The sequence below is a fragment of the Mandrillus leucophaeus genome, unplaced genomic scaffold, assembly GCF_000951045.1.
Source record: "Mandrillus leucophaeus isolate KB7577 unplaced genomic scaffold, Mleu.le_1.0 Scaffold537, whole genome shotgun sequence".
Lineage (NCBI taxonomy): Eukaryota > Metazoa > Chordata > Mammalia > Primates > Cercopithecidae > Mandrillus > Mandrillus leucophaeus.
The window spans coordinates 82295-108912 of record NW_012105775.1 but is presented as its reverse complement, the minus strand read 5'-3'; the positions used below and the strand labels follow the sequence as shown (position 1 = coordinate 108912).

At 38.2% G+C, this 26618-nt stretch overlaps 1 protein-coding gene across 1 annotated transcript in view; it reads right to left on the bottom strand.

Moving 5' to 3' along the window:
- The window catches only part of TSNAX (translin-associated factor X), a 38305-nt gene extending 13235 nt beyond the window's left edge, over nucleotides 1-25070 (bottom strand). The window contains exons 1-4 of the mRNA XM_011997302.1: nucleotides 24796-25070; nucleotides 24259-24363; nucleotides 16718-16832; nucleotides 11476-11606 (exon numbers count right to left, since the gene is read on the bottom strand). Coding sequence (XP_011852692.1) covers nucleotides 11476-11606; nucleotides 16718-16832; nucleotides 24259-24363; nucleotides 24796-24811 — 367 coding nt within the window. The 5' untranslated portion in view covers nucleotides 24812-25070. The remainder of the gene's footprint in view (nucleotides 1-11475; nucleotides 11607-16717; nucleotides 16833-24258; nucleotides 24364-24795) is intronic.
- Nucleotides 25071-26618: the final 1548 nt, after the last annotated feature.

The following is a 26618-nucleotide window of genomic DNA, read 5'->3' as shown; positions in this document are numbered from 1 at the left end:
TTTACAGAATCAGCTGCCAGTAAGAGAGAAGTCTGTACGTCGCTTTTATGTAAATTGTTATTTTTTTCCTTGTTCTCCTATTAGAACATGTAACAGGGAAACCCAGTTAAAGGCTTCTGATTATTTTTACATATTCCTTTAATATTTAAACAATATGCATCCAGTCCAACTCTCCACCAAAAACTATATATAAAGGCCAACAGATATGACACAGGTTTCACTATAAATTTGAACCTCACATGTCTCAACTTTGTTTCTTGGTTTTTAATGCTTTTTCAGAAATTGTTTAACATATGATCTGGCAATTCTGCTCCTAGGTATATACACCCAAAGGAGCTGAAAGCATATATTCACACAAAGACTTGTAGGCAAATACTAACAGCAGTTATTATTCACAAAGGCCAAAAAGTGGAAACAACCCAAAAGTCCACCAACTGATGACAGATTAACAAAATACGGTCTATCCATAAAACAGACTCAAACTCAGTTATTAAAAAGGAATGAAATACAGATACATGCTATGACATAGCTGAACTCGGAAAACATGCTCAAAGAAACAAGACACAAGAGGCCATATATGGTTTGATTCAGTTTATATGAGATATCCAGAATAGACAAATCCATAGAGACAGAAAGCAGATTAGTGGTGACCGGGGGCTAACCCTGGTATTAGAAGGGGGAATGGGGAATGACTGCTAATAGGTAAGAGGTTTCTTTTGAGTGTGATGAAAATGTTCTGGTATTAGTGATAAGTACATAACCTTGTGAAAATAGTAAAAACTGAATTATTCAATTTAAAAGGGTTAATTATGTGGTATGTAATGTCTCAATTTTTAAAAATTGCACTTGGAACTATTTCTCTGAGTACCACATGAATTTTTAAAACAAGTTAACATCACCAAATCAATCACTGAACTGTTAAAATGAAATCAGATTTATAATGGATTCACAGGCCACTCTGCTAAAAATCTACTTTCAAATACATGAAGTGTACATTGAAAATAAATATAGCTATATGCCTCAGCTTTGTAAAGTATGTGCGCTTATACTACCAACAGTAAACTCTAAATAGAATTCCACTAATTTGAATTTTGTCTTAGTAGGGTTTGTTTTGTTTTGTTTGAGACAATCTGGCTCTGTTGCCCAGGCTGGAGCGCAGTGGCACAACCTCGGCTCACTGCAACCTCTGTCACCTGGGTTCAAGCGATTCTCCTGCCTCAGCCTCCTGAGTAGCTGGGATTACAAGTGCCTGCTGCTGCACCCAGATAATTTTTGTAGACAGAGTTTCACCATGTTGTCTATGCTTGTCTTGAACTCATGACCTCAGGTGATTCGCCCACCTTGGTCTCCCAAAGTGCTGAGATTACAGGCGTGGGCCACCGTGCTCGGAATGGATCTTTTTTTAAAAAGAGACATGGTCTTGCTCTGTCACACAGGCTGGAGTGCAGTGATACAATTGTGGCTCACTGCAGCTTCAAATTCCTTGGCTCAAGCGATCCTCATGCCTTAGCCTCCCCAGTAACTAGGACTGCAGAGCAAGCAACTATGCCTAGCTAATGGCTTTTTGATTTTTTTTACTTTTTTGTAGTGACAGGATTTTGCTAAGTTGCACAGACTGGTCGCAAGTGATCCTCCCACCATAACCTCCCAAAGTGCTGGGATTACAGGTATGAGCTACCACTTCCAGTCCTAAGCAGGGTTTTTACATTAGCACTGAAGGACGAGTATTGAGCAAATTGGTGCCACTGAGTTTTTATCCAAACTGAAAATAAATGTTAAAATTTAGTACAACATTACAGATTAATTTTGCTAAATTCAAGAAGGGTTAGGAACAAATATTTGTTAATGGTTATATGTCAAACAAAGTAAGAAATGCTTTCCATAAATGTATTTTATTTAATTTCCAAAAAATCCAGGAGGTAGCTATTAATGTTCTTATGCTGAAGAAAGAAAGCTGAAATTCAAATAGGTTGTACACTTTGTTCCAAGATTACAGAGCTATGGAATATTAAAACATAAAAGCCCAGGTCCGTCTGATGGCAAAGTCTCTCTCTTTCTACTTCACCTCACTGAGCAAGTCTTATCTCTTATAAGGAGACCTCACAGACTAGAAAAGTTAATACCAATCTGGGTATCTTCTAATACTGACTTTCCTAATACCAAAGGACCACATTCTCTTCCTATCTTGCTTAATTCTTATAATAATCATTTAAATACCTCATCTGCACTTTCAACTACTTTGTCCCTTGGAGTCATATTCCAGGTATTTTAACAGGAATATAAAGTGCTATATAAATATAAACTCCAAACTTTAAATATATTTTTATTTTAATACACTAAACTATATTTATTATAGAACTGCTTACCAAGTGACATAAAATGTAACCAATTATTCCTCAAATCATTCCGGTAATTCTCAAAATCATTTAATTTTTAGATGTTGTTGGAAAGGTCTTTTGATTTGACTTCCCTTGTCTGAGCCATGATTTGATATGGAGAGTATCATCACACTCTTCCTATGACCGCCTCCATTAAAATGACGGTTATCAGGCAACTGGGTTCCTGCCAATGTAGGGGATTCACACAGGCCTGCCCCCATTCTCAGCTTCCAATTCCCCCGACCATTCCTTTAGTCTCTGTTCCTCTCTCATCACACTCTCCCCCCCAACCAATGGGGGACGAAGGGAGTAGAAGAGGAAAACGAAGGAAGGAAGCAGAAAAGAAAGAAAATCTGTGCTCTCACTTGCTGGGATGCCTGCAGTCCTGTGATGGTTATCAATAAGGCTCCCTTCCCTCAGACTTTTTCCCTTATGTGCAGGGACAGCCACTTCTCTTTCCACCGGGGGGCCATACCTCAAATAAAGCAATGCTTCTGAACCCACCTGAGATTGTAAATGCAGCCTGAGAGAATATGGTCTGCATGAAATATCTGTTTATATCCCTGGTTCCCAGAAGAGTTATCAGGCACTATTTGCTTTTCCCCTTAAGGCACCTCTTCTTGGGGGTTTACAAAGGAAGTCCACAGCTCAAATGCACAACACAAAACCCCCACCCACCCCTGGCCTTAAAAGCAACTCCCCAGTCCCTCCACTCCAAAGTAACATTTGTAGCTCATCCTCTAGCTGCAGTGCACAAACCAAAAAGTATATGTTATGGACTGAACTGGGCTGCCCCGAATATGCAGAGCATATGTTGAAGCCCTAACCTCTAGTACCTGAGAATGTGAGTGTATTTAGAGACAGGGTCTTTAAAGGGGTGATAAGTTAAAATGAGGCCACTGAGGTGTACCTTAATTGAACATGACTGGAGATAGAAGGAAAGATTAGGACACACAGAGACAACAGAGATGTGTGTGCATGTGTGCACAAGGCCATGTGAAGACCCAGGGAAAAGACAGCCATCTGCATGTCATGGAAAGAGGCCTCAGGGGAAATCAAACTTGCCAACACCTTGATCTCAGACTTTAGGCCTCCAGAACTGCAAGACAATAAATTTCTATTTAAGCCACCAGTCTGTGGTATTTTATTACGGCAGGCCTAGTAAACTAATATAGTATCTTGGATTCAGTGCACCTTTGGCTTCTGAGATAAACCACATGCGCTGAAATTTGTATTATTAATTTTACTACTCATCACAGTTGACAATATACTACTTACCAACAAGCACAGAAGTATGTATTTCTATTTTAACAACAAACATGGCCACAATAATGCATCAGGCTGCTTATCTTTTCCTACTTCTCCCATTGTCATCCTGCTGCCAAATAATGAGCACAACCCAAACCATGAATTAATCTAACTTTCTGCCTCATTCATTCCTATTGCTATACAGAAAGGATTATATTTACTGCTCAGGTAAACTTTTAAAAATGATTAACAATAACTATTAAATATTCCTGGTTAAGTACCCATCCCCATTACACTCAGAGTCATTCTTTTTTTTTTTTTGGCTGGGGGCGGGGACGGGGTCTTGCTCTGTCACCCAGGCTGGAGCGCAGTGGCGCAATCTCGGCTCACTGCAACCTCCGCCTCCTGGGTTCAAGTGATTCTCCCGCCTCAGATGCATGCCACCATGCCCGGCTAATTTTTGTATTTTTAGTAGACACGGGGTTTCACCACGTTGGTCAGGCTGGTCTCGAACTCCTGACCTCGTGATCCGCCTGCCTCAGCCTCCCAAAGTGCTGGGATTACAGGCGTGAGCCATCAGAGTCATTCTTAAATCTCCAGTCTCCCATCAATTCCATACCATTTCCCCACCACATCCCCTTTTCTCAGCACATGACATGAAAATGGAAGTGACTGAGCAAGAATTTTCTCAATTCCCTACCTCTATACCCATCGTAACTGCCCATCTGGGAATAGGGAGCTGTCCTGTCATATAAGGCTTAAGCTCTGGATCCCATCCTCAGGTCTTGATTACTCAGGGATATTATTCCCTTAAATATTATATTGTATTTTCTTTAGTTAAGGTTCCAAGCCTTTGGTTTTATTCTCACTCTACACTCTCCTTAGACAATCTTATCCATGTCTTTAAAATTAACTACAATTTATGAGCTCTTAACTCCAGGGCTGTAACTACAGGTGCATCCTGAGTTCCCTAGACCTACAGATCAAACAGCCTCCTAGGCAGCAATCTGTACATCCTAAGAGTTCCAATTAATTTTATCCAAAACCCATTCCACCTTCCTGTTTTCTCCGCTTAATAACATTCCTATTCATCCAGCTGGCCAAACCAGAAGCCTAAAGGCATCCCCAGACTATTCCCTTTCTTTATGTTTTTTAAAAATAAACTGTCTTCTAAAAACATGCCCGTTCCTCTCTATTCCCACTGCTAACACTAAATTTGAGGCCCTATTCATTTCACACCAAGAAGGACCACTACAGCTGCCTCACCTCTCTGCCTCTAGCTTCCCACTGAATAAAATATGGTAATGGCAAAACAGAAAGCAGAGACTTGAAGTGAGGATGTCCTAGGTTCTAAAGCTAATTCAGTCTCTTGTGAGCAGTGTGAACTGAGATAAGTTTACTCATTTTACTGGGCTCCAATTTTCTCATCTGTCAAGTGCATGCATCTGTTTACATAGCAGGGTTTATATAGAATAATGTATCAGTATCTGGTATAAGGGCCCTGTGTATCTGTTTACTAAACTATGAGAAGAATAAAATAAGAATTACTGCCATTAATTTTTGTTAGATAATATTTTATAATGTATTTTTGTTTCTTCGATTTATTTTCCCTTTTATTAGCTTACAATTAAAAGGGGATGTTATTCTTTTAAAATGTTATCCTAAGTCAATATGTACTACGATTCTCAAATACTTTTTGGTTTGCTAAGAAGTAATAGCAAATTGGCTGGGCACGGTGGCTCACGCCTGTAATCCCAGCACTTTGGGAGGCCAATGTGGGTGGATCAGTTGAGGCCAGGAGTTTGAGACCAGCCTGGTGAACATGGTGCAATCCCATGTCTACTAAAAATATAAAAATTAGCTGGGCATGGTGGCGTTTGCCTGTAATCCCACCTACCTGGGACTCTGAGGCACAAGAATCACTTGAACCTGGGAGATGGAGGTTGCAGTGAGCCCAGATCATGTCTCTGCACTCCAGCCTGGGTGACAGAGAGAGAAACTAAAAAAAAAAAAAAAAAAGAAGTACTAGCAAACTATGTTAGCAGAACATTATTTGTATCCTACCAAGCCATGATAAATTAAGATAGAGTATGTCAAGGAATAAGGATCTCTCTGACTTGGTGCAATATGTCCAAAACTGAGTAAGACACTGTTTCTTTTTCTCCATGTTGCCTGTTTAGCCCTATCCTTATCAACTGGCAGACAGACCTCAGGTCAAAAGAATAACCTTCTGAAACAAGATTTCAGAAAAGGAATGGGAATGCTCAGAGATGAAAAGAGAAATTAGACTAAAAGACCATCATACATTTGGACAGTCCAAGTAGTGTGTACCAGACATTTATCTAGAAAGAGTATTTACAAACCGAGTTTTCATAACCCGGAAAATGCCTATAGACAGACTTTCTCATGGTCATAGTAGTCATCACAAAAGCTCAGTGTGAGATATACACTTACTAAATTGTGATTGAAACAAGTCACCCAAAAATGCCTAAGGAGTCATCTGACATTTACATGCAACCCTAAACTGTTTCTATTTTACATAATTAAATTACATAAATTACGTAATTTGGCTCAGTGCGGTGGCTCACGCCTGTAATCCCAGCACTTTGGGAGGTCAAGGTGGATGGATCATAAGGTCAGCAGTTCAAGACCAGCCCAGCCAAGATGGTGAAACCCCATTTCTCCTAAAAATACAAAAATGAGCAGGGCATGGTGGTGTGTGCCTGTAATCCCAGCTACTCAGGAAGCTGAAGCAGAAAATTGCTTGAACCCGGGAGGCGGAGGTTGCAGTGAGCCTAGATTGCACCACTGCACTCTAGCCTGGACAACAGAGCGAGACTGTCTCAAAAAAAAAAAAAAAAAAAAATGCATAATTTATGTAATTACATGTATAGGTAAAATTAAGGATGATGAGAGTCTTTAACAAGATGCAGAATCTTCAAGAAAAAGCCTTTGACTTTAGATAAAACAGTTTAAAGCACTAGATACTAGCTATCAGAGATGGATGGATGATAGTCTAGCAGAAAGTCTATCAGAGTAGATAAAACAAGTCAGATTCCAATTTCAATACTATCGCTCACCTTATTTACAAAATTAGGTAATACAACTAGAAGTCTTCTCACCAGTTATAATATCACTTTCAAACAGACAAATGAATGCTTTCAAACAAAAGAAAAATCTATTCAGAAAAAATTTTTAAATCAATCAACAGGCATATACCTGAATTTTCTATTACACCAAAAGAACATCAAATTACCATATCAGGCAGAGAAAAATTAACTATTCATCAAACACTTTGTTTTCCTTGGCATGCACAGAGACCATATTTCCCATTCTTCCTTAAAGCTGGTGTGGCCATGTGACTAGCCAACAAAATGTAGGCAGAAGTGCTCTATGTCACTTCCAGGGCTGGTGCATAAAATCCTCAGGCACCATCCCCAACTCCTCCCTTTTCCACAATCTGTCAGCTCTATGTTGATGCCCTGGCTGATCTTGGAAATCATGTACTGGTAACAGCAGAGCCCCACAGAGCAAGGATCTGTGAATAACTAAGTGGGCAGAGCACATTCACACTACCACCATAAAGCCTGGTCTTCAAGAGAGAAAGATACAATTTCTATTTTGTTAAGCCACTGCAACGTCACAGTTTATTAATCTGCTTCTGCACTTAGCTTTACCCTAACTAACTGACATCTCTGGTACTTCTCTCTTAATCTCACTCATTAACAGACAAATTCAATTTTTAGCTATATTATTCCATCCACTACACGCTTCCTACTGTTACTCCAAAGGCTTACAGAGATTTGTATCATAGTTCATTTTTCCAGTGAGCACTCACAATTTTGCCAACATGCTGAACCTACCTCTAATTTCTCTGTACTGCTATAGCTTTGGAACTTCCCTAAACCTTAATATTGATCCTATTCCTGCTACTATGTCTAAGAAATAGCTCCTGGAAACATGCTTTCTTTTGGAAGAAACAAAAAACAGTAAAAATATAAACTCATGAAAGCAAATCATCAGATAAAGCATATGGCTGAAAAAAAAAGCCTTTTCAAATTGGTTTTGTTCTTCATTCTTTCAACATTTGCATTTACGGATACTTGTTAGGTGTCTGGGATATATAAACTGAAAAACAGGAATGAAATCTTTGTAGAGATTTACAGAGTCTACATTCTAGTAAGGGAAAGAGAGATAATGAAGAAATATATAAAGAGATTACATGTTAGAAGTTGAGAAGTGCTACGAAAAAAAGGGCCACAGTGTGTGCTGGGTGTATGAGGAAAACCTCAGTATTTGGGGTAAGCGAAGTAAAGCCTTTACTAGGAGTTAGGTTGTAAAGTCAAGAAGTAAATGAAATCCATGTGGGAAGAAACCAGTGGTACTACCACGTGCCAGCTTATGACCCTGAGCATAACTTGTGAGCCTCAATCTCCCCACTTGTGAAGCGGTAAAAATATCTATGATTTAGAGGTATTGCAAAAACCTATGAGATTGTGAATATAAAGAATAGTGGCTAAAAACATATCTTAACTGGCCCTAAACATCCACTTTACCCATCACTCACATTCTTGGATAAAAGAATTAAAATATTAATTAGCATATAAACTTACTTTTGTGTAACGAAATGTCTCAAAACATGACAATTCTTATCATTATCAGTAATATAAACTAAAGAAAAAAAACAGTATTTTTTCTCTGAAATGGAGGACATTTCCCCCACAACTGTTAATTTTTCAACAAGAGGGAAAAAAAAAATGGCAGGACAAATTTTTTTTAAGTGACATTTCAAGCAACTAATTATTTGTTCATTTGTTTAACTACCCCTTGGGACAATCTGTAATCTACTCTGATAAGAAATGTGTAGAAAACAGACCTGACGTTGTGTTGTTGTTCAATTATTAAGATACTCAAAGTTTGAGCTCACACAAGTATCCCTTAGGGAAATGCTCTGCGTGCCATTAGCACTATTCTTAATGAGGAAAAGCACAGAACTCCTTTAGTTCATTGCCAGAATTGTTTTATCTTCAAGTCAAAAGAACAACTATTTGGAGTAATACCAAAACAAGCATTTAACAATTACAAGCAGCAAGCTATTCATAAGCATCATATTGTTAATGCTAATCCAATTATAAATAACCTTATTTTATCAAATAAAGTATCTGTCGGCAAAATTTTCAGTCCTAGACACCTCTTTACTTGACCGCTTTATTCCTTAACTTTAAGAAAAAACATCTTTATTGCTTCAATTCAAAGAACCTCATTTTAAAGACTTTTTACAGAAAAGATATAGAAAATCCTTCATTATTTTAATTCATGAGTAAGTTATCTTCAAAGAAAACTTACAAATCATAAACGAAGGCCTAAAAGAGACCACTGGGCTTATGATAATCCTCAATGATACAGTGAAGTAGGAAAATTTGAAGATGGATCATTCCCATTTTATTAATGTCCTATCTTTCCAAGAGTACAGCACTTCCTTCCTGAATTAGGAAATACTCTACTGAATATTTCCCTCTCACCTTTTTCTCTCCATTTGTCTGTTCTGTAAGACAATGTATAGCTTTCTAGGTTGCTTCTGGTATCATTATGTATATGGTCTTCGCCCTTATTTAAACTCTTATCTTTATACTTCACTGATGCATGAGGATATACAAAATAGAACTATGGGCCAAATACAGCAAATCTGCAATGTCCAGTATGTCCCATAGATATTTCGGGAACTTGATGTTGTCACAATTAGTAGAGCCTAATCATGCACTAATAAGGAATTGAGAAGTTTAAACATGAAAAACATCATTTTTCACACATGAGGACCAACATTGTGGGGAAAAATATATGAATTTTTATTAAATACAAGTTTTACGCAGATTGAAGTCCAAAGTGAGAACAACGGTGATCAGCTTTTATTATATTTATTAACTGTCATGAACTTTTGCAAGATAGGCATACTACATGATGATGCTGTGATAGAAAAAATGATAAAGATTATGGAAGTTATTCAAACTCTTGCCTTCAGTCATGCAGGTTAATAGGATACTTGGGAAAAGCCGTAGAATTGGATTTCCGTTTAATACAGACATTTAGACTGTACTGCTGCTTCAGTTCAAGCACTTTCCAGAAACTAAGAGACCTAACTTGGTCCCCCACCACCACCGCCACTGCCACTCAGTAGCCCTCAAGATTACACATGCATACCTAACTTATGTATAGCAGAACTACACTGTCTGAAATATTTTCCTGCTATGAATCTATCTGTAGTATCGTCACAGCTACTATTATAAAGATATTCTCGTGCTTTCTGCTAAGCTTGATTTACCTTTTACTTCATCCTTCTTCCTACCAATACTTCTGATCTTCTCTCCCACTCCAGCCAAATCTGTCACACTTTATAGATTGTGTCACTTTACAACAAACTAAATTCATGAAGTCATCTTTATTATGTGTGCTGTTATTAAAATATCAAATAAGCTCCTGGTATTAATAAATTATGATGGCAGACTGTATTTCACTGGTAATGTTATAATGACTCCTCACAGGCTGTTTTACACTTCAGTTTCCAACAATGCAGCCTCGGTTTTAACTAATGTATGCTGGTACTTTCTCCTACCCATATTAGAAGACATTTCAACATTTCTGAAAAAACAAGTGCTGAAATTATAAACGTTTAGGCTAAAACTGGATATACGTATTAAGCAGATACCAAATAAACTCATTTCCCAGTCTTCCTGCAAATCTTAGGGTACTGATATTGAGCATTCCTAATCCAAAAATCCTAAATCCCAAATGATCCAAAATCCAAAACGTTTTGAGTGCTGCCACGATGCTCAAAGGTCATGCTCAAAAGAAATGCTCATTGGAGCATTTCAGATTTCTGGATTAGAGATGCTCAAGCAATAAACTGTGAATATTCCAACACTCGAAATCTGAAACACTTCTGTTCCCAAGCATTTTGGATAAGGGATACTCAACCTGTATCTGAATTATCTAGTATCTGTCCTATCAATGAACCCACATTAGAAAAAGAAGGAAGAGGAAAGAACCAAGCACTTTATACATTTATTCAATTTATTTGAAAATAATGCTAACTACCAAGATCCAGTATACCCTCAAATTTTTCTTTTTTTTGAGATGGAGTCTTGCGCTGACACCCAGGCTGCAGTGCAGTGGTGCAATCTCAGCTCACCGCAACCTCCACCCCCTGGGTTCCAGCGACTCTCCTGCCTCAGCCTCCCAAGTAGCTGTGATTATAGGCGCCCACCACCGCACCTGGCTAAGTTTTGTATTTTTTAGTTGAGTCGGGGTTTCACCATCTTGGCCAAGATGGTCTCGAACTCCCGACCTCGTGATCCACCGCCTTGGCCTCCCAAAGTGCTGGGATTACAGGCGTGAGCCACCGCGCCCGGCCTACCCTCAAATTTTTTTAAGTGAATATAAAACACCCAGATGTGGAGTCACATTATGAGATATTTGGGTTTATCTGGCAACATTTTCTTTCATGAACATACTTGAAATGGAAACTTAGAGCCATCAGTGAGATTTACTTGTACTTAGAAATGAGATGTGCCCTGTCTGAATACATCCTACATGCTCAAGAATAAAGTTCGTCCTATTAAATCTGTGTTCTCAAATACTTTATTAAAATCAATCAATGACTATTACTACACTGTTAAAAAAAAATAAAGCCAACTTGCCTTTGAATTACTTCTATGTTACTACAAAGTTGCAGTTCTTTAAAGCCAGAATTATTATTTCATCAGGTGTCACTTAAAATTCATTCAACTCACATGTTAATCATGTAGCACACTATTTAAAATATTTATTACCCCTGAAACAAACCTAGACTTACCTGTAGTAATGGCTCGATGGAATTGATGCATATCTTCCCCTGATAGCTCTTGGGCTACCTGGAATATCTTTTGTCTGACACCATCCAATTTAATTTCTGATTCAGTCAATATATCTTCCATATCAGGAGCACTATGATCAAGATATTGGGAACTTTTAGAACATCAGATGCTTCAATAGTGAAAAACTAAAATGATCTAATTATCAACATAGGGCTAAATATCGTATACATTCAGATACTTCTAACTCAAAACTACTGAAAACTATTAATAGTATGGAAAACATAAAAATGCTATTAACACACTGTTAAGTGAAAAAAGTATACAAAAAATTATACGTGTAATATAACTAAGAAAAATTTTGTTCATAAAAATATGACATATGGATAGACGTCTGCTTTCAGTAAAGGGCAGAGTAACATGGATTGGATTTATCCTCCCACCTTAAACAACTAAAAAGAAAAAATAAATACAGAAAACAATGGTTACAGACACTGGACTACAGGCAGCCTGGAGCAGTGATCCCTGGGGAAAGGGAGGAGCACAACATATACCCTCTGACTGCCTCATCTTATTGCCTGGAAAGCTTCCAAGTGACAGTACAGAGACAGGAAACTTAGGTGGAGCCTGGGAGTCAGTCTGAGTAGAAAAGGAGTTGGGAGTTTTGGGGGATCAAGACAGCTAAAATTTGCAGAGCAGAGTAACAATGAGGAGAAAGCTGTATAAACAGAGAGCTTCAGAGATTTATAGAAGCAACCTTCTCAAGTCTTCAGTTGAGTACTGATCAGTGCAGGCATGCGAGGAAACTACCTAAGGCTGGAAAAAGAATTGCCCAAAGTGAGCAGGCAGAACAATCCCCTTAGTTCACAGAGCCAGAAAGAATTGATTCATCATCAGCAGACTGACACTACAAAAAATATTAAAGGAAGTTCTTTAGGCGAAAGGAAAATGATACCAGATAAAAATCCGAATCTATACACAAAGGAATGAACATTTACCAAAAATGGTAAATGTGGATAAACATAAATATTTTTCTTATTTTTAAATCATGCTGTTTAAAGTAAAAATCAGTGGAAACAACAAAAGTAGAAATAACATGAATCATAACAGCTGCATAAAAGGCCAAGCTAGTAGAGGGGAAATGGAAAAGAAAGTATAAGATTCTTACACCATATGCGAAGTGATAAGTATTAGTCCTTACTTTGCATGATACTGTGTTGACTGAAACTTAGGCACATCAACACTGTGATCTTTATCGGCAAAGTAACTGTTACCAAAAAATCATGCAAAGTGAAAAGATTCTTATATGTATAAATTTTAGTAAACACAGTATTGTACAAAGTGAGAATGGTTGACAATAAGATGCATATTATAAACCATAAAACAATCACTACAAAAAATTTTTAAAAGGCATAGCTAATAAGCCTACAAATAAGATAAAATGGGATCATAAAAAATTATCCAAAATAAGGCAGGAAGGAGAGAATAGATGGTAGATTTAATTATAACCATACCAATAAGTACATTAAATGTAAACGATCTAAACACCTGCACTAACAAGCAGAGATTTTCAGAATGGATTTTTAAAAAGCAAGAAACAAGAAATCCATGTTAAATATAAACACAAACAGATTAAAAATAAAAGGATGAAAAAATACACATTCTGATAACAACCAAAAGAAAACAGGAGCAGCTACATTAACATCAAACTTTGGGCAAAGCCTATTTCCAGAGATACATCATAATGATAAAGGGTCAATTCATTCAATGCATAACAATCCTAAATATTAATGTACCAAATAAAAGAGCTTCAAGATACTTGAAGAAAAAACTGATAGGACTTCAAGGAGAAAGCCAAATCTACAATTATCGTCAAGAGATGCCACCCTCTTTCTCTCTCTCAGTAACTGACAGAGCAAGTATACAGAAAATCATAAGGAAATAAGTGATGCAAACACTATCAACCAATCTGACTTAATTACACCTAACAATAGCAGAATACACACTTTTCAAGTGTACACACAACATTTACCAGACAGACCATATCCTGGGTCAAAATTAAGGCTCCATAAATTTAAAAGGATTCAAATTATAGAAAGCATGTTCTCTGACCACATGAAATTAAATTAGAAATCAGTATCAGAAAGTTGTCTGGGAAACTCCCAAAATATTTGGACACAAAATAAGATATTTAAATTACTCTTGGGTCAAAGGTGAAATCAAAATGAAAATTAGCACCCAAAAATTTCAAAACTTAAGAGGAAATGGCAAATTCCTTGAAAGACACAAACTACTGAAGCTCACTGAAGAAGAGTTATCTTATGTCTATTAAAATAGTTTTGTAGTTAAAATACATGAGGTCTTCTCATTAACAGTTTTTCAGATGTACTGTGACTGGCTCATTTCTTTCATAAAGTTTTTTTTTTTTTTTTTTGAGACAGAGTCCCATTCTGTCACCCAGGCTGGAGTGTCATGGCACAATTCTGAGTTCAAGCAACCTCCACCTCCTGAGTTCAAGAAATTCTCCTGCCTCAGCCTCCCAAGTAGCTGGGATGCCACCACGCCTGGCTAATTTTTATATTTTTACTAGAGATGGGGTTTGGCCATGTTGGCCAGGCTGGTCTCAAACTCCTGACCTCAAGTTATCCGCCTGCCTTGGCCTCCCAAAGTGCTGGGATTACAGGCGTGAACCTCCACACCCAGCCTCTTTCATAAAGTATTTTTACTTTCCTCAAGTTTCTAATATTTCTAAAGTTTCTAATTTTCCTGAAGTTTCTTATTTTTCTGAAGTCTATTATTTTCTCAGTTTACTAGTCAAAACTGTATGAACAGTATGATCTCAACTATGGTAAAAAATAGTGTACAAAATAAGAAATCTGCTAGTTGATAGAGGCTATCTTTGGGTATTACAGACTGATTTGTCTCATTAAGTATCTTTTCTGTCATTTGTAATTTTTCTAAAGCCTACCATTTTCTAAGTTTACTATAATGAGCATTTATTTTTTGGTGGAAAAATATTTAAAAGTGGACTTCACACAGTAATGTAGATTTTTCTAAAATATTAAGGTATGTCATATTCCTATTACAGGTTGAGCATCCCTAATATGAAAACCCAAAATCCAAAATGCTCCAAAATCCAAAACTTTCTTAGCAACAAGAAGACACTCAAAGGAAACGCTCATAACAGCACTTCAGATTTCAGATGTCCAGATTAGGGATGTTCAGCCCATACATTATCTGCAAATATTCCAAAATCCGAAATTCAAAACACTTCTAGTCCCAAGCATTTAGGATACTCAATCTGTATTTTTTTTATACTATTGCTTTTATTATTTATATTACTGCTGAATATTGATGGCAATTGTTTTAGAATTGCAATAGGTACTAAAAAAAAAAGTGTCCATAATTAATCAGAACAGTATTGCTTCTTTCGATAATACAAACCTTACTATGCACAAGCTATCTAAGAACGATATAAGAAAACAAGCAACTAATTTTACAGAGTCAGATAGGAAAAAGAAAATGTTAACAGTGCCATATTTCAGTAAATCTACGTATGGCAAATTAGATTCCATTTAATGAAATAAAAACTAAAACGTGAGAATTATCTTAAAAGTTTCATGTTACTGAATGGAATACTTCAGTATCTTTTTTTTTTTTTTGAGACAGGGTCTCATTCTGTTGCGCACGCCGGGGTACAGTGGCACAATCATGACTCACTGCCGCCTTGACCACCTGTGCTCAATCAATCCTCCTGCCTCAGCCTCATGAGCAGCTGGGACTACAGGTGCATACCACCCTCCCCAGCTGGTTTTTTGTATTTTTTGTAGAGATGGGGTTTCATCATGTTGCCCATACAGGCGTGAGCCACCATGCCCAGCCAATGATGTCTTCAATAATGAAAAGCTAATAAATTCTATTTGGTCTTCCCTACATTCTCTCTATGATATATAGTATAAAGCCAACACAGCTACCCTTCTGGAGACATCTGGAATTTGTAACAACAATCCGTCTTCAGAAGCTGGGGAGTTGTAGGGTAGATACCATTCTACCTCTAGTGAAACAGAAAGGCAAAGGAGTCAGGTCAAATGAATTATGAAGCAAACAAAGAAGCAAAGATGGAAGATGGAGATACTCAGCTGCTCATAAGATAGTGCTGAATCTTGAGAAGTTCTAATTTTTCTGAAGTCTACTATGTTCTCAGTTTACTAGTCAAAACTGTATGAACAATATGATCACAACTATAATAAAAAATAGTGCATAAAATAAAAAATCTGCTAGTTGATAATGGCTTTTTATAATTAATTTCCCTGTTCTGCTTAGACTAGTTTGTTTCTTTTACTTGCAATCACGAAGTCTATCAAATATACAAAGCCTGTGTAGAAAAATAAAGTCCTAGAGAAAAAAAATTTAAACAAAAGTCACAAAACTGAAAGAAGAGGAACTTTCAAAAAAGAATTAAGTAGTCAACAGTATCATATGCTACAACAATGTAAAATAAGAAAACAGAGACTTAATAATATGAAGGTAACAAGGGCATTTCAATAATTGAGGCAGAAAGCCAGATTGCAATGAGTTCAAAAATGAATGAGAAAATACGTTATGCAGATTTTAACATTTATGTAATATTAAAATTTTCATGTATATCATCCAAATAAAGTTTAATGTGACAGGTTCTAACAATCAAAATATTTAATATATTTTCACAGATAATAGTTATATCTTAAAGAATAATCTTAACAGAACACAAAATCCTTAGCTCCTCTGAAAGTAAGAATTTTTCTTTCCTATTTTTAAGTCCACCCAACCCCTACAGACCTTTTCTTTTAGACAGGGTCTGGCTCAGTCGCCCAGGCTGAAGTGTGGTGGTGCAATCTCGGCACACTGCAGCCTCTGCCTCCCAAGCTCAAGCAAGCCTCCCACCTCAGCCTTCCAAGCAGCTGGGACCATAGGTATGCATCACCAATCCTGCCTACTTTTTGTATTTTTAGTAGAGACAGGGTTTCACCATGTCGCCCAGGCTGGTCCCAACCTCCTGAGCTCAAGTGATCTGCCCATCTTGGCCTCCCAAGGTGCTGGGATTACAGGCGTGAGCCACCACACCCAGCTGAGACCTATTTTTATTAAAATATTAACTCTTAAGTTGTACCTGCTGCTGATGTCTTCTAATCCTCACATTCAAAGTCACAGAATACTCTAATAGCTAGTATCAAATGATAATAAATTTTAAAGATGCTTACTCACCTTGTAATCCTATGGAGGAGAAAAATTGTCCTTTTACTTTCAACGGTTATATCCCGACTAAGTTTCACAAGTCTCTCATATTTGTCATGCCTTGCATCAAGTTCCTGCTGAAATGCTAAAAACACATTATTATGATCATAAGTATGTATATATTCTATACTCAAAGCCTACCAAATAATATTTTTAAGATGTATGTCACATAGGCTGGGCACAGTGGCTCACGCCTGTAATCCCAGCACTTTGGGAAGCCGCGGTGGGTGGATCATGAGGTCAAGAGATCAAGACCATCCTGGCCTATGCAGTGAAACCCTGTCTCTACTAAAAACAAAACAATTAGCTGGGCATGGTGGCATGTGCCTGTAGTCCCAGCTACTCAGGAAGCTGAGGCAGGAGAATCGCTTGAACCCCGGAGACGGAGGCTGCAGTGAGCCGAGATCAAGTCACTGCACTCCAGCCTGGCAACAGAGCGAGACTCCATCTCAAAAAAAGAAAAAAAAAAAAAAAAAGATGTCACAATGTAAATGCAGACGACTGCAGTCACCTGACTTCATTCAGAAGTAGAACACGATGGTAATGACACTAATTCTCAAAACACAAAAAGGTGAATATTATAAACAATCTCTAGCACCTACTTTAGTGTTAACTGTCAAATATCCTAGGTATACATCACTAACAGTGCTAAAGTACCTCAAGAGGTCCACATAATGTTCCCAGATTTCTAAACCTGTAAAACTAAGTATCTACTAATAATTTCTGTAAACGCCAACAACGCACAGCAGCTCACACACTCCTGAATCCTTGAAGATTTTCTAAAAATCTGTCAATTGTAATAAGGTAGCACATGTATATTAAAATGAACATGAAACAAATTTCTTAAAAGCGAATGCCACAGTACGTGAATTATATCTTAATTTTTTTAAAAGCTACCAAATTACGAATATCACATTTAAATATTAAGTAAAAATCTAGTTAGCCCATTTATTTTAGAAAGTACATAATCTCAAATTTACTTTGTTTTATCACATAGTAATATTGCATACATAAGCATAATATACTTGAGAAATATTTTCAGAAAGATTAGTAAAGAGGAAAAAAAAGAAAAATGACTAAAAATAGACAATCACTGAGTGAGTTCATTTTGTTATAGCTAGAGAACTAGATCATAAAGTAGTTCTGCAATCAATAGAAAGCTGTGGCAGAGTTCATCTGAAAATGATCAGTAAGAAACATCGAAATTTAATTAGGCTGGAAAAAAGTCAGCTGAAAATTGAGGTAGGATGTTAGAAATCTAGGAAAAGAACTAAAAGTAGGAGAAAATGAAGAGTTTCTGAGATCGATGAAAGGCTGAATACAGGCTGTAGTGTCCAATTCTTAAATACTACCTTTGAAGACTCAACCCTTCCACATAGAAATTAATCTTCAACCTGTCAAATTGTTATGGACACAATCTCCCGTAACATAATATTACATGAAGAAAAGATTTCCTCCCTACTTTCATACATCCTTTTCCTTACAGAACAAAACATTTTCATAATTCTAACATGTCTTGCCTTCAGGAAATTTTTCACACATTTGCCTCCTTAAATGTCAGCACTTTGATTCCTTATACTGATTTCTCCTTACCCGTATTCTATCAGCACTTAATGCTGAATGGAATACTTTTATCTATATCTATTACATATAATTGCCAATCTGCTTACTTTTATGCTAACTTAAGTTTCATCTATTCTGCTTAATTTTAGTCTTGAATATTGAGACTCAAATAATTTTACCTTGGTAAACTTTTTTCAGAAAGCCTAACTTGAGACTGCCAAACAAAAACAGTGTTTTAAGTTTTTTAAAATAACAAAAAGCTTTCATCATATCACTATCAGATGTTTCAGCCTCAAAATTTTTTCCTTACTAAAATTCTTAACAATTAACAAAATAATTACTTTATTATTGTTTAAAAGACTACACCTAAAGTTTTGTGAATAATATACTTAGAGCAAAAGGTATTAAATAAATTTAACTGAAGGAAAACTGTTTACTTTTTCTAGAACACAAAGTTACACGTACAGAACGTTTTATATACCTAACATTTAATAAAACAGTACAACGACTTGGAGTCTACATAAAGATTATATTACTTACGGGAAAAATAACCTGCAGAATCTAGAATCTTTTCATAAATTCATGCCTCTAACACATTAAACTGCCTCATGTCCTGCCCTTAGCTCGTGAGCCAGCCAGAATATGTCTTCTTGCTGGTCCCGATTCTCTAAGCTTGCACCTTTCTTGATGCCTCTATTTTTGCTACTGCCTCTCTAGAACACTATTCCCTCTCATCATCTCACATTTCACTTTCATCATTCAGATATCATTCTGCTCAAGGACTGCTTAAGAATCACCTGTCTCCCTCCTCCCTTACTCTCCATTCCTTACCACGCTTCACTGATTTACATTTATCCTTCACTAGCTAAAATTATATTGTTATTTATTTGTAAATGTGCTTGTTTCACCACTGTATCAGAGCATAGATCCGTGTCTAGCAGCATATGTTCACAAAACATTTCCTGACTGAACTGCTTGTTGAAGTCATAAGCAGTATAATATATTGGGTAAGAGCATGTGTTGTAGTTTGAGGTAAACATACCAAGGGTATGCAGTCTCCTGGGAACTAAGAAATTGTTGAAAAGGAACTGCAAATCCATGTGTCCAATAAGCACTGCCCCTAACATGGAAAAATGTCTTATTATTTTGCTGCTTAGCTATTACTTTTTCAAATGTATGCTAATGCAGTTGGAATAAAATATAAATTCCTCATAATAGTAATATAATTTTATAAAGCACTGTTGAATCTGTCTTATCAGCTTCATTACTGTCATCCAAATCTAAGTCACCTTATTATTACCTCTAAGTTACCTTACAAACACCTTACTGTACCCGAACTACAAAACAGTCTCTTGTCTGGTCTGCCTCTGCCCACCTTGCCTTTCTATAGCTGCCAGAGTGACATTTCCCAAAAATTTACTTTAGTTTTTAAGACTCTCTAATGACTCTGCATTACATTTTACAAACTCCAAACTCCTTATGAAGCCTTACATTACTTGGTCCCTTGCAATACCCCCCAAAAGAATAAATCATCATTTATGTAGCATTCCAGACAGGGATGCATAACCTGAATCTAATCATGAGAAAATATTAACCAAATCCAAGTTGAGGAATATTCTATTAAATGAGACCTATATTCTTCAATCAATGTCATTGTCATAAAAGACAAAGAAAGACTGAGAAACTGTTCCAGATCACAGAAAACTAAAAAGAGACATTACAGTGTAACGTGATCCTGTTCTAGATTACTGGACTAGAGAAAAAAAAAGCTAGAAGGAACCTTATTGAGACAATTGTCAAAATAAGCACCGTAGATTAAAGTACTGTGACAGTATTAAATCTCCTGAAACTAGTAACAATACTATAGTTATACATGAGAATAGTCTTCCTAGGAAATATATTCTGAAGTATTAACAAGTAAAGGGGTACTTGTTCTTAAATGCTTCAGAATAAATGTATGTTTAGACATTTAAATTTACATATATAGAGAGAATAATAAAGCGAAAGTGGCAAAATGTTAAAACTTGGTCAATCTAAGTCAAGGCTATATAGAAGTTCTTTGTATTATTTTTCCAACTGTATAAGTCTTGCAATTTTTAAAATAAATTTGAGATTACTTCAAAATAAATTTAAAAAGACAGTATTGCTTTACTCAGATGATTCAACAACAGAATATTCATCTGATAACTCCTTTTAATGTAATTAGCTCAAACTTTGATAGCAAAGTGGTTGCTCGGACATTAAAGATCCTGGATTAAAGTTGGAGTTGAACAAACTATACTATCTCATGGAATTTTCTCTGGAAGCTAGTGTTCTCCTTTAAGACTTTCTGGGCTGAGTGCAATGGCTCATGCCTATAATCCCAGCACTTTGGGAGGCTGAGGTGGGTGGATCACTTGAGGTCAAGAGGTCGAGAACAGCCTAGCCAATATATAGTGAAACCCCATGTCTACTAAAAATACAAAAATTAGCCAGACATGGTGGTATAGGCCTGTAGTCCCAGCTACTTGGGAGGCTGAGGCAGGAGAATCACTTGAACCCGAGAGGCGGAGGCTGCAGTGAGCTGAGACTGCACCACTGCACGCCAGCCTGGGCGACAGAGTGAGAGTCCATTTAAAATCTCCTCTGACAGGCCTGGAGGCTTTTATGTTAAACTTTTCCAAAACACTTGGTAAATCTTATGAAAGCAAAAAAAAGGGAAAAGATTTTAATTTTCTTAGAATGCAAACGGCTAGAAAGCAAAAACAGTCTGTACCTAAAAGCACTGTCTCTATATGTAAGAAAGCAACTATTATCCAGTTTATAAAAATGAACAGAATAAAATCATCTTATTTATTTCTAAATTACGTGAAAATCAAAAAGACTCTAATAATTAAAGTATTTTCTCCTTTAAATATAGGTATGCCTTAACTGGGTTTTACCACTCAGTCTCACAATGGGAATACCGTACAAGTTGTAAAAAATGAACTGAGTAAACAAAAGATTATCGCAAAATGACACATAACAAGTATTACTTTTATGTAACAAAGTTACATAAAGTTTTAAAAATTAACCACATATATTAATAATATAAACATCTCCAAAAAAAGAAACTTTGACCTTTTTTTTCCAGTTTATTAAAATTTTTTTTCCCTGTTCTTTGTCTTCCTGCTTCTCCACCTTTACTGGGGTATAACTAACAATTAAAAATTATAGGGCCGGGCATGGTTGATTATGCCCGTAATCCCAGCACTTTGGGAGGCCAAGGGGATGAGATCACTTGAGCCCAGGAGTTCGAAACCAGCAGGGGCAACATAGTGAGACCCTGCCTCAACAAAAAAATCTAAAAACTAGCCACACGTGGTGGCACATGCCTGTAGTCCCAGCTACTTGGGAGGCTGAGGTGGGAGTATCACTTGAGCCCAAGAGGCTACGCGTGCAGTGAGCGAAGATCACATCACTGCACTTCAGCCTGGGCCAGGGTGAGGCGCTATCTCCGGAAAAAAAAACTGTGAAATGATTACCACTATCAAGCTAATTAAAATAGCCATCACATCACACAGTTAGCTTTTTTTTCCTTTTGAGTCAGGGTCTCCATTGCCCAGGCTAGAGTGCAGTGGCCCTAATCACAGCTCACTGCAGCCTCAAACTTCTGAGTTCAAGCAGTCCTCCTGCCCCAGCCCCTCCAGAGTAGCTAGGACTAAAAGCATACTACAGGTGCATGCCATCATGCCCAGTTAATTGTGGTAAAAACATTTAATCTACTTACTTGGCAAATGTCAAGTATAAACTTTCTGAATTTATCAAGCTCTATACATTGAAATACCCTTAAACCACTTAACTGTCTTAATAACGCCTTTATTTCCAAAGTCTTTTCACTGCACTGCCCCACATGTTGCCTAGCCTATAGGAAACGCTCAATCATGTATACTGCATGAACTGAAAAAAGAGAACTTAAACTACTAACTAAATTAGTAGCTGACAAGGACCTAAATATATCTAGTCTCTTATTACTAAGATAATAATTAGGCCAGGGTTAACATAATCAATATGTATTATTTATTATGGCTACATTAATGACCACTATAAGTCAGATATTATGAACATACAGTTAGATAAGGTAGAGTTCCTATCCTCAAGGAGCTCAGTCCTATATAAGGGACAGAGATGTAAACAAATAAAATGTAATCATGCTATAACAAATATATGTAAAAAACTTAGGAAAGCAGAAACCACGTTTCTTGTTCACTACTAATACATGGTAGAACATAGCAGATACTCAATATTTCATGATGGTCACTAAGTCGGCTTTAGAGAAAAATCAGAACAGGTTCACAGGAAAGAAGCTACTTGACCTAGGTCTTAAAGAAAATTGTAGTTCAGGCCAGGCGCAGTGGCTCATGCCTGTAATCCCAGCACTTTGGGAGGCCGAGGCAGGCGGACTGCTTGAGCTCAGGAGTTCAAGACCAGCCTAAGCAACATGGCAAAACCTTGTCTCTACAATAAAAATTTTTTTTAATTAGCCAGGCATGAGACAGAGTGAGACTCTGTCTCAAAAAAAAAAAAAAAAAAAGAAAATTGTAGTTCAGCAGACAGGTAATGAGGACACCACCTTAGAAGCAACTCCACCTTCTTTTTCTTCTTTTTGAGATGGAGTCTCACTCTGTCGCCGGGACTGTAGTGCAATGGCGCGATCTGGGCTCACTGCAACCTCGGTGTTTCCGGTTCAAGCGATTCTACTGCCTCAGCCTCCCAAGTAGCTGGGACTACAGGCGCCCGCCACCACGCCCAGCTAATTTTTTGTATTTTCAGTAGAGACAGGGTTTCACCATGTTGGCCAGGCTGGTCTCAAACTCATGACCTCGTGATTCACCTGCCTTGGCCTCCCAAAATGCTGGGATTACAGGCGTGAGCCACCACGCCCAGCCGCAACTCCACCTTCTGTATCCGTATGCTCTTTATTCAATTACAGCCAGCTGTCTTAAACTTCTGAAGATCACAGTAGATACTGTGGTGGTTTTAAAATATATCCACAAAACACTTGAGACTCCTTCCTCCAAAGGGTAGGACGTAATTTCCTTCCCCTTCAACGTGAGACAGTTTTTAAAACTGCCTCCCTTCTAATAAATAAAATGTGACAAAATGACAGTGTCTGATGTTTAAGATTAGGACATAAGGAGACTGTGGTTTCCTCCTTGCACTCTCTCTGAAGGAGACCAGATGCCACACCAAAGGACACCCAAGCAGCACAAGTTCATGTGGACAGGAACAGAGAGCTGGTTGCAGGCAAAAGGCCTGAACTGTCAACAGCTGTGGATCCTTCAGCCCCAATCAAGGTTTCAGGTGATTGCAAATCAGAATCAATCAGCTAAGCCCTTCCCAGATTCCTTAATCACAGAAATGTAAGGTACAGGATAGTGGATAAGAGGAGGACAAAAGGAAGAGAACTTTGTTTTATGTTTGTTTTGAAATGAGGAATAACTTGTCCAAGTTAATATGCTGAGAAAAGAGGTCTGTGAAAATTTGTGTATATAGACACACAAGATGTACTAATAGATACAAGCTCCTATTCTGTGCAAAGTGTTACAGTTAAAACAAAGATACCCTCCTTGACTTCAAGCCTAGTAGAGGATACACAATAAATGAAAATATATTTTAGCATATAACAGATGAATAAATATTATCAGGTACACAATTCTTGAGTATGTGACATGTCTAATATTAGCTAATGTTTACTGTTTCTTGTGTTTAAGTCATGTTTACCTGATTACTAATATTAATATTTCTCTTAATGGAACATAAAAGTGAAGGCCTTTGTAATCCAGACTTTTAGGGTAGTTCTAGCACCATCACAAAACTTCCAGCTAAAGTTTCACATCCAAATTCTTAGGGACTGTTTTCTTGCGCATAATCATGGCTACATAATTTTGTTCTCTCCCCTTCATCAACTTACATTGCAGAGAACTTACATTTAAAGGCCAACATCACTGGTGAAGATGAATTAACATCCTTCCCTTCTCTTCTTTGGTTATGTGGGAAATTGTCATGTTTCCTTTTCCTGAACCCTCCTGATCCTTATATAGAGAAGAAAAAAAGTTAGAGAGAGATCTTCCATCACCAACAGTTTGCAAAACAGAACATAGGCAAACGTTCTCCTTGCTTTAAAACCAGACACGCACAGGGCCCTCGCCTTAGAGGCTTTCTCCGCAGACTGACAGAGACGCTGCCCAGGCCTTTCCATGCAAACCATCCAAGCTTCCACCAACTAGTGCTACGATCTGGCATTACAGCAATTACTAAACTAGGATAAAATCACACCTCAAAGATTTAATAAAAAAGGAGGTGTAAACAGGGCCCATCTGGCCGGGGAGAGAACCAGAGCTGCCGCCCCCGAGTCTGCAAGGCACGAAAGCATCCTTCAAGAGTGAAAAGGGGAAAACGGCATAGAAAGAGTGGAGAACCTCCCCCTCTGGATAAATAACGCCCCGTGTTGTTGAGGACGCCACCTTCTTTGTTGCTCATGTCGTCACAGCCTACGGTGAGACGAGCGGAGACTGAAGGACCAGGAGCTAGAGGAGTGCGCGAGGTACAGGCCCAGCTAGCCTGGGAAAACAGCCGGCGGAAGAACGCTCTGCAGCCCGGCGACTACAACGCAGTGGCCGGAAGTCTCCCGTCGCGTACTTCCGGCCTGCGTCCGGTGGGGGCGGAGGGAGGCCGCTGCTGCTGGCTCCGAGCCCCGCGTGGTCCAGGGACGCCCGCGACTGTGTATTATCGCGGCCGCCCTCTGCTATGCCTGAAGACAAAAACTACTCTACACGACTCACAGCATGTACTATTAATAAAAAGGCGATGCGTCCTCCTGGAACTGAGATCTGTGTGATCGTGGGAAAGCGACGTAAAAAAAAGTACGTAATTTTTTAATGAAGGGACCTTTGGGACACCTTACCCTTCCCTCAGCGGGGACCCAGCTTTCCGCGCGGTGCATTGTGGGGGTTGTAGTTCGTCCGCGGAAGCAGGCCCTCTGGTGCCCCGGGCCAGGGTTGTGAGAAAGAAGGGAGGGCTTCCTTGGGGTTCTTGGGGGCCGTTGGGAGGTTTTTTTTCGGGTTCCGGGCAAACCTTTCCGGGGTTGGGGTTTTTTTTAACTTTCTATTCCTGGCAGTGAGGCCAGGAGCTTTAAGTGATGGAAATATTCGAATCGATCAGTGGATGGTGCTGGTACTGTTTTCAGGAAGATCAAGCCTGCCCTTGGGTTTTCCTTCTTCCCCCTTGGTTTTCGGGGGCCGGCCGGCTTTTTTTCGTTTTGCTTCGGGGGTTGTTTTTTTGCCTTTGTTGAGGCTTGCATTTTTTTTGCTTCGTTTTCTTTTTTTTTACCTTGGGGTTGGATTTGTTGCTTTTTGGGTTTTTTTGGGGTTGAAGGGGTTTAGGGTTCCGAAGGTTGTTTTTTCACATATAACTGCTCAATTAAATATTAAATACCATACTTCTCTCCCACACAAACAAAATGAAAGAAAGGTAATAGGTGTATTCCACTAAACTGTGGGTCTCTCATTGTGGGCAGCTACTGCCCTATCTAGACTTTGTTCCCCCGCTAGCCCCAGTGCTTTTCAGTGCCGTGGTCTGGCCCCATGTAAGCCTCCGTCAACGTTTGTTGAAGAATCACCTTCCTGGTGTGTCCAGAATTGGTGGGTTCTCGGTCTCCATGACTTCAAGAATGAAGCTGCAGACCCCTGCAGTGAGTGTTACAGTTCTTAAAGACGGTGTGTCTGGAATTTGCTCCTTCAGATGTTCAGATGTGTCTGGAGCTTCTTCCTTCTGGTTCATGGTCTCACTGACTTCAGGAGTGAAGCTGCAGACCTTGGTTCACAGTGTTACAGCTCATGAGGCAACATGAATCCAAAGAGTAAGCAGCAGCAAGAGTTCATGGCAAAGAGAGAAAGAACAAACCTTCCACAATATAGAAGAGAACCTCCTCTACCCCGCCTGCTTTTATTTGCTTATCTGACCCCACCCACATCATGCTGATTGGTCCATTTTACAGAGAGCTGATTGGTCCATTTTGACAGTGCTGATTGGTCCATTTTGACAGAGTGCTGATTGGTGCATTTACAATCCTTTAGCTAGACACAGAGTGCTGACTGGTGCATTTACAATCCTCTAGCTAGACAGAAAAGTTATCCAAGTCCCCACTAGGTTAATTAGATACAGAGTACCAATTGGTGTATTTACAAACCTTGAGCTAGACACAGAGTACTGATTGGTGTATTTACAAACCCTGAGCTAGATGCAGAGTGCTGATTGGTGTGTTTACATCCCTCAGCTGGACATAAAA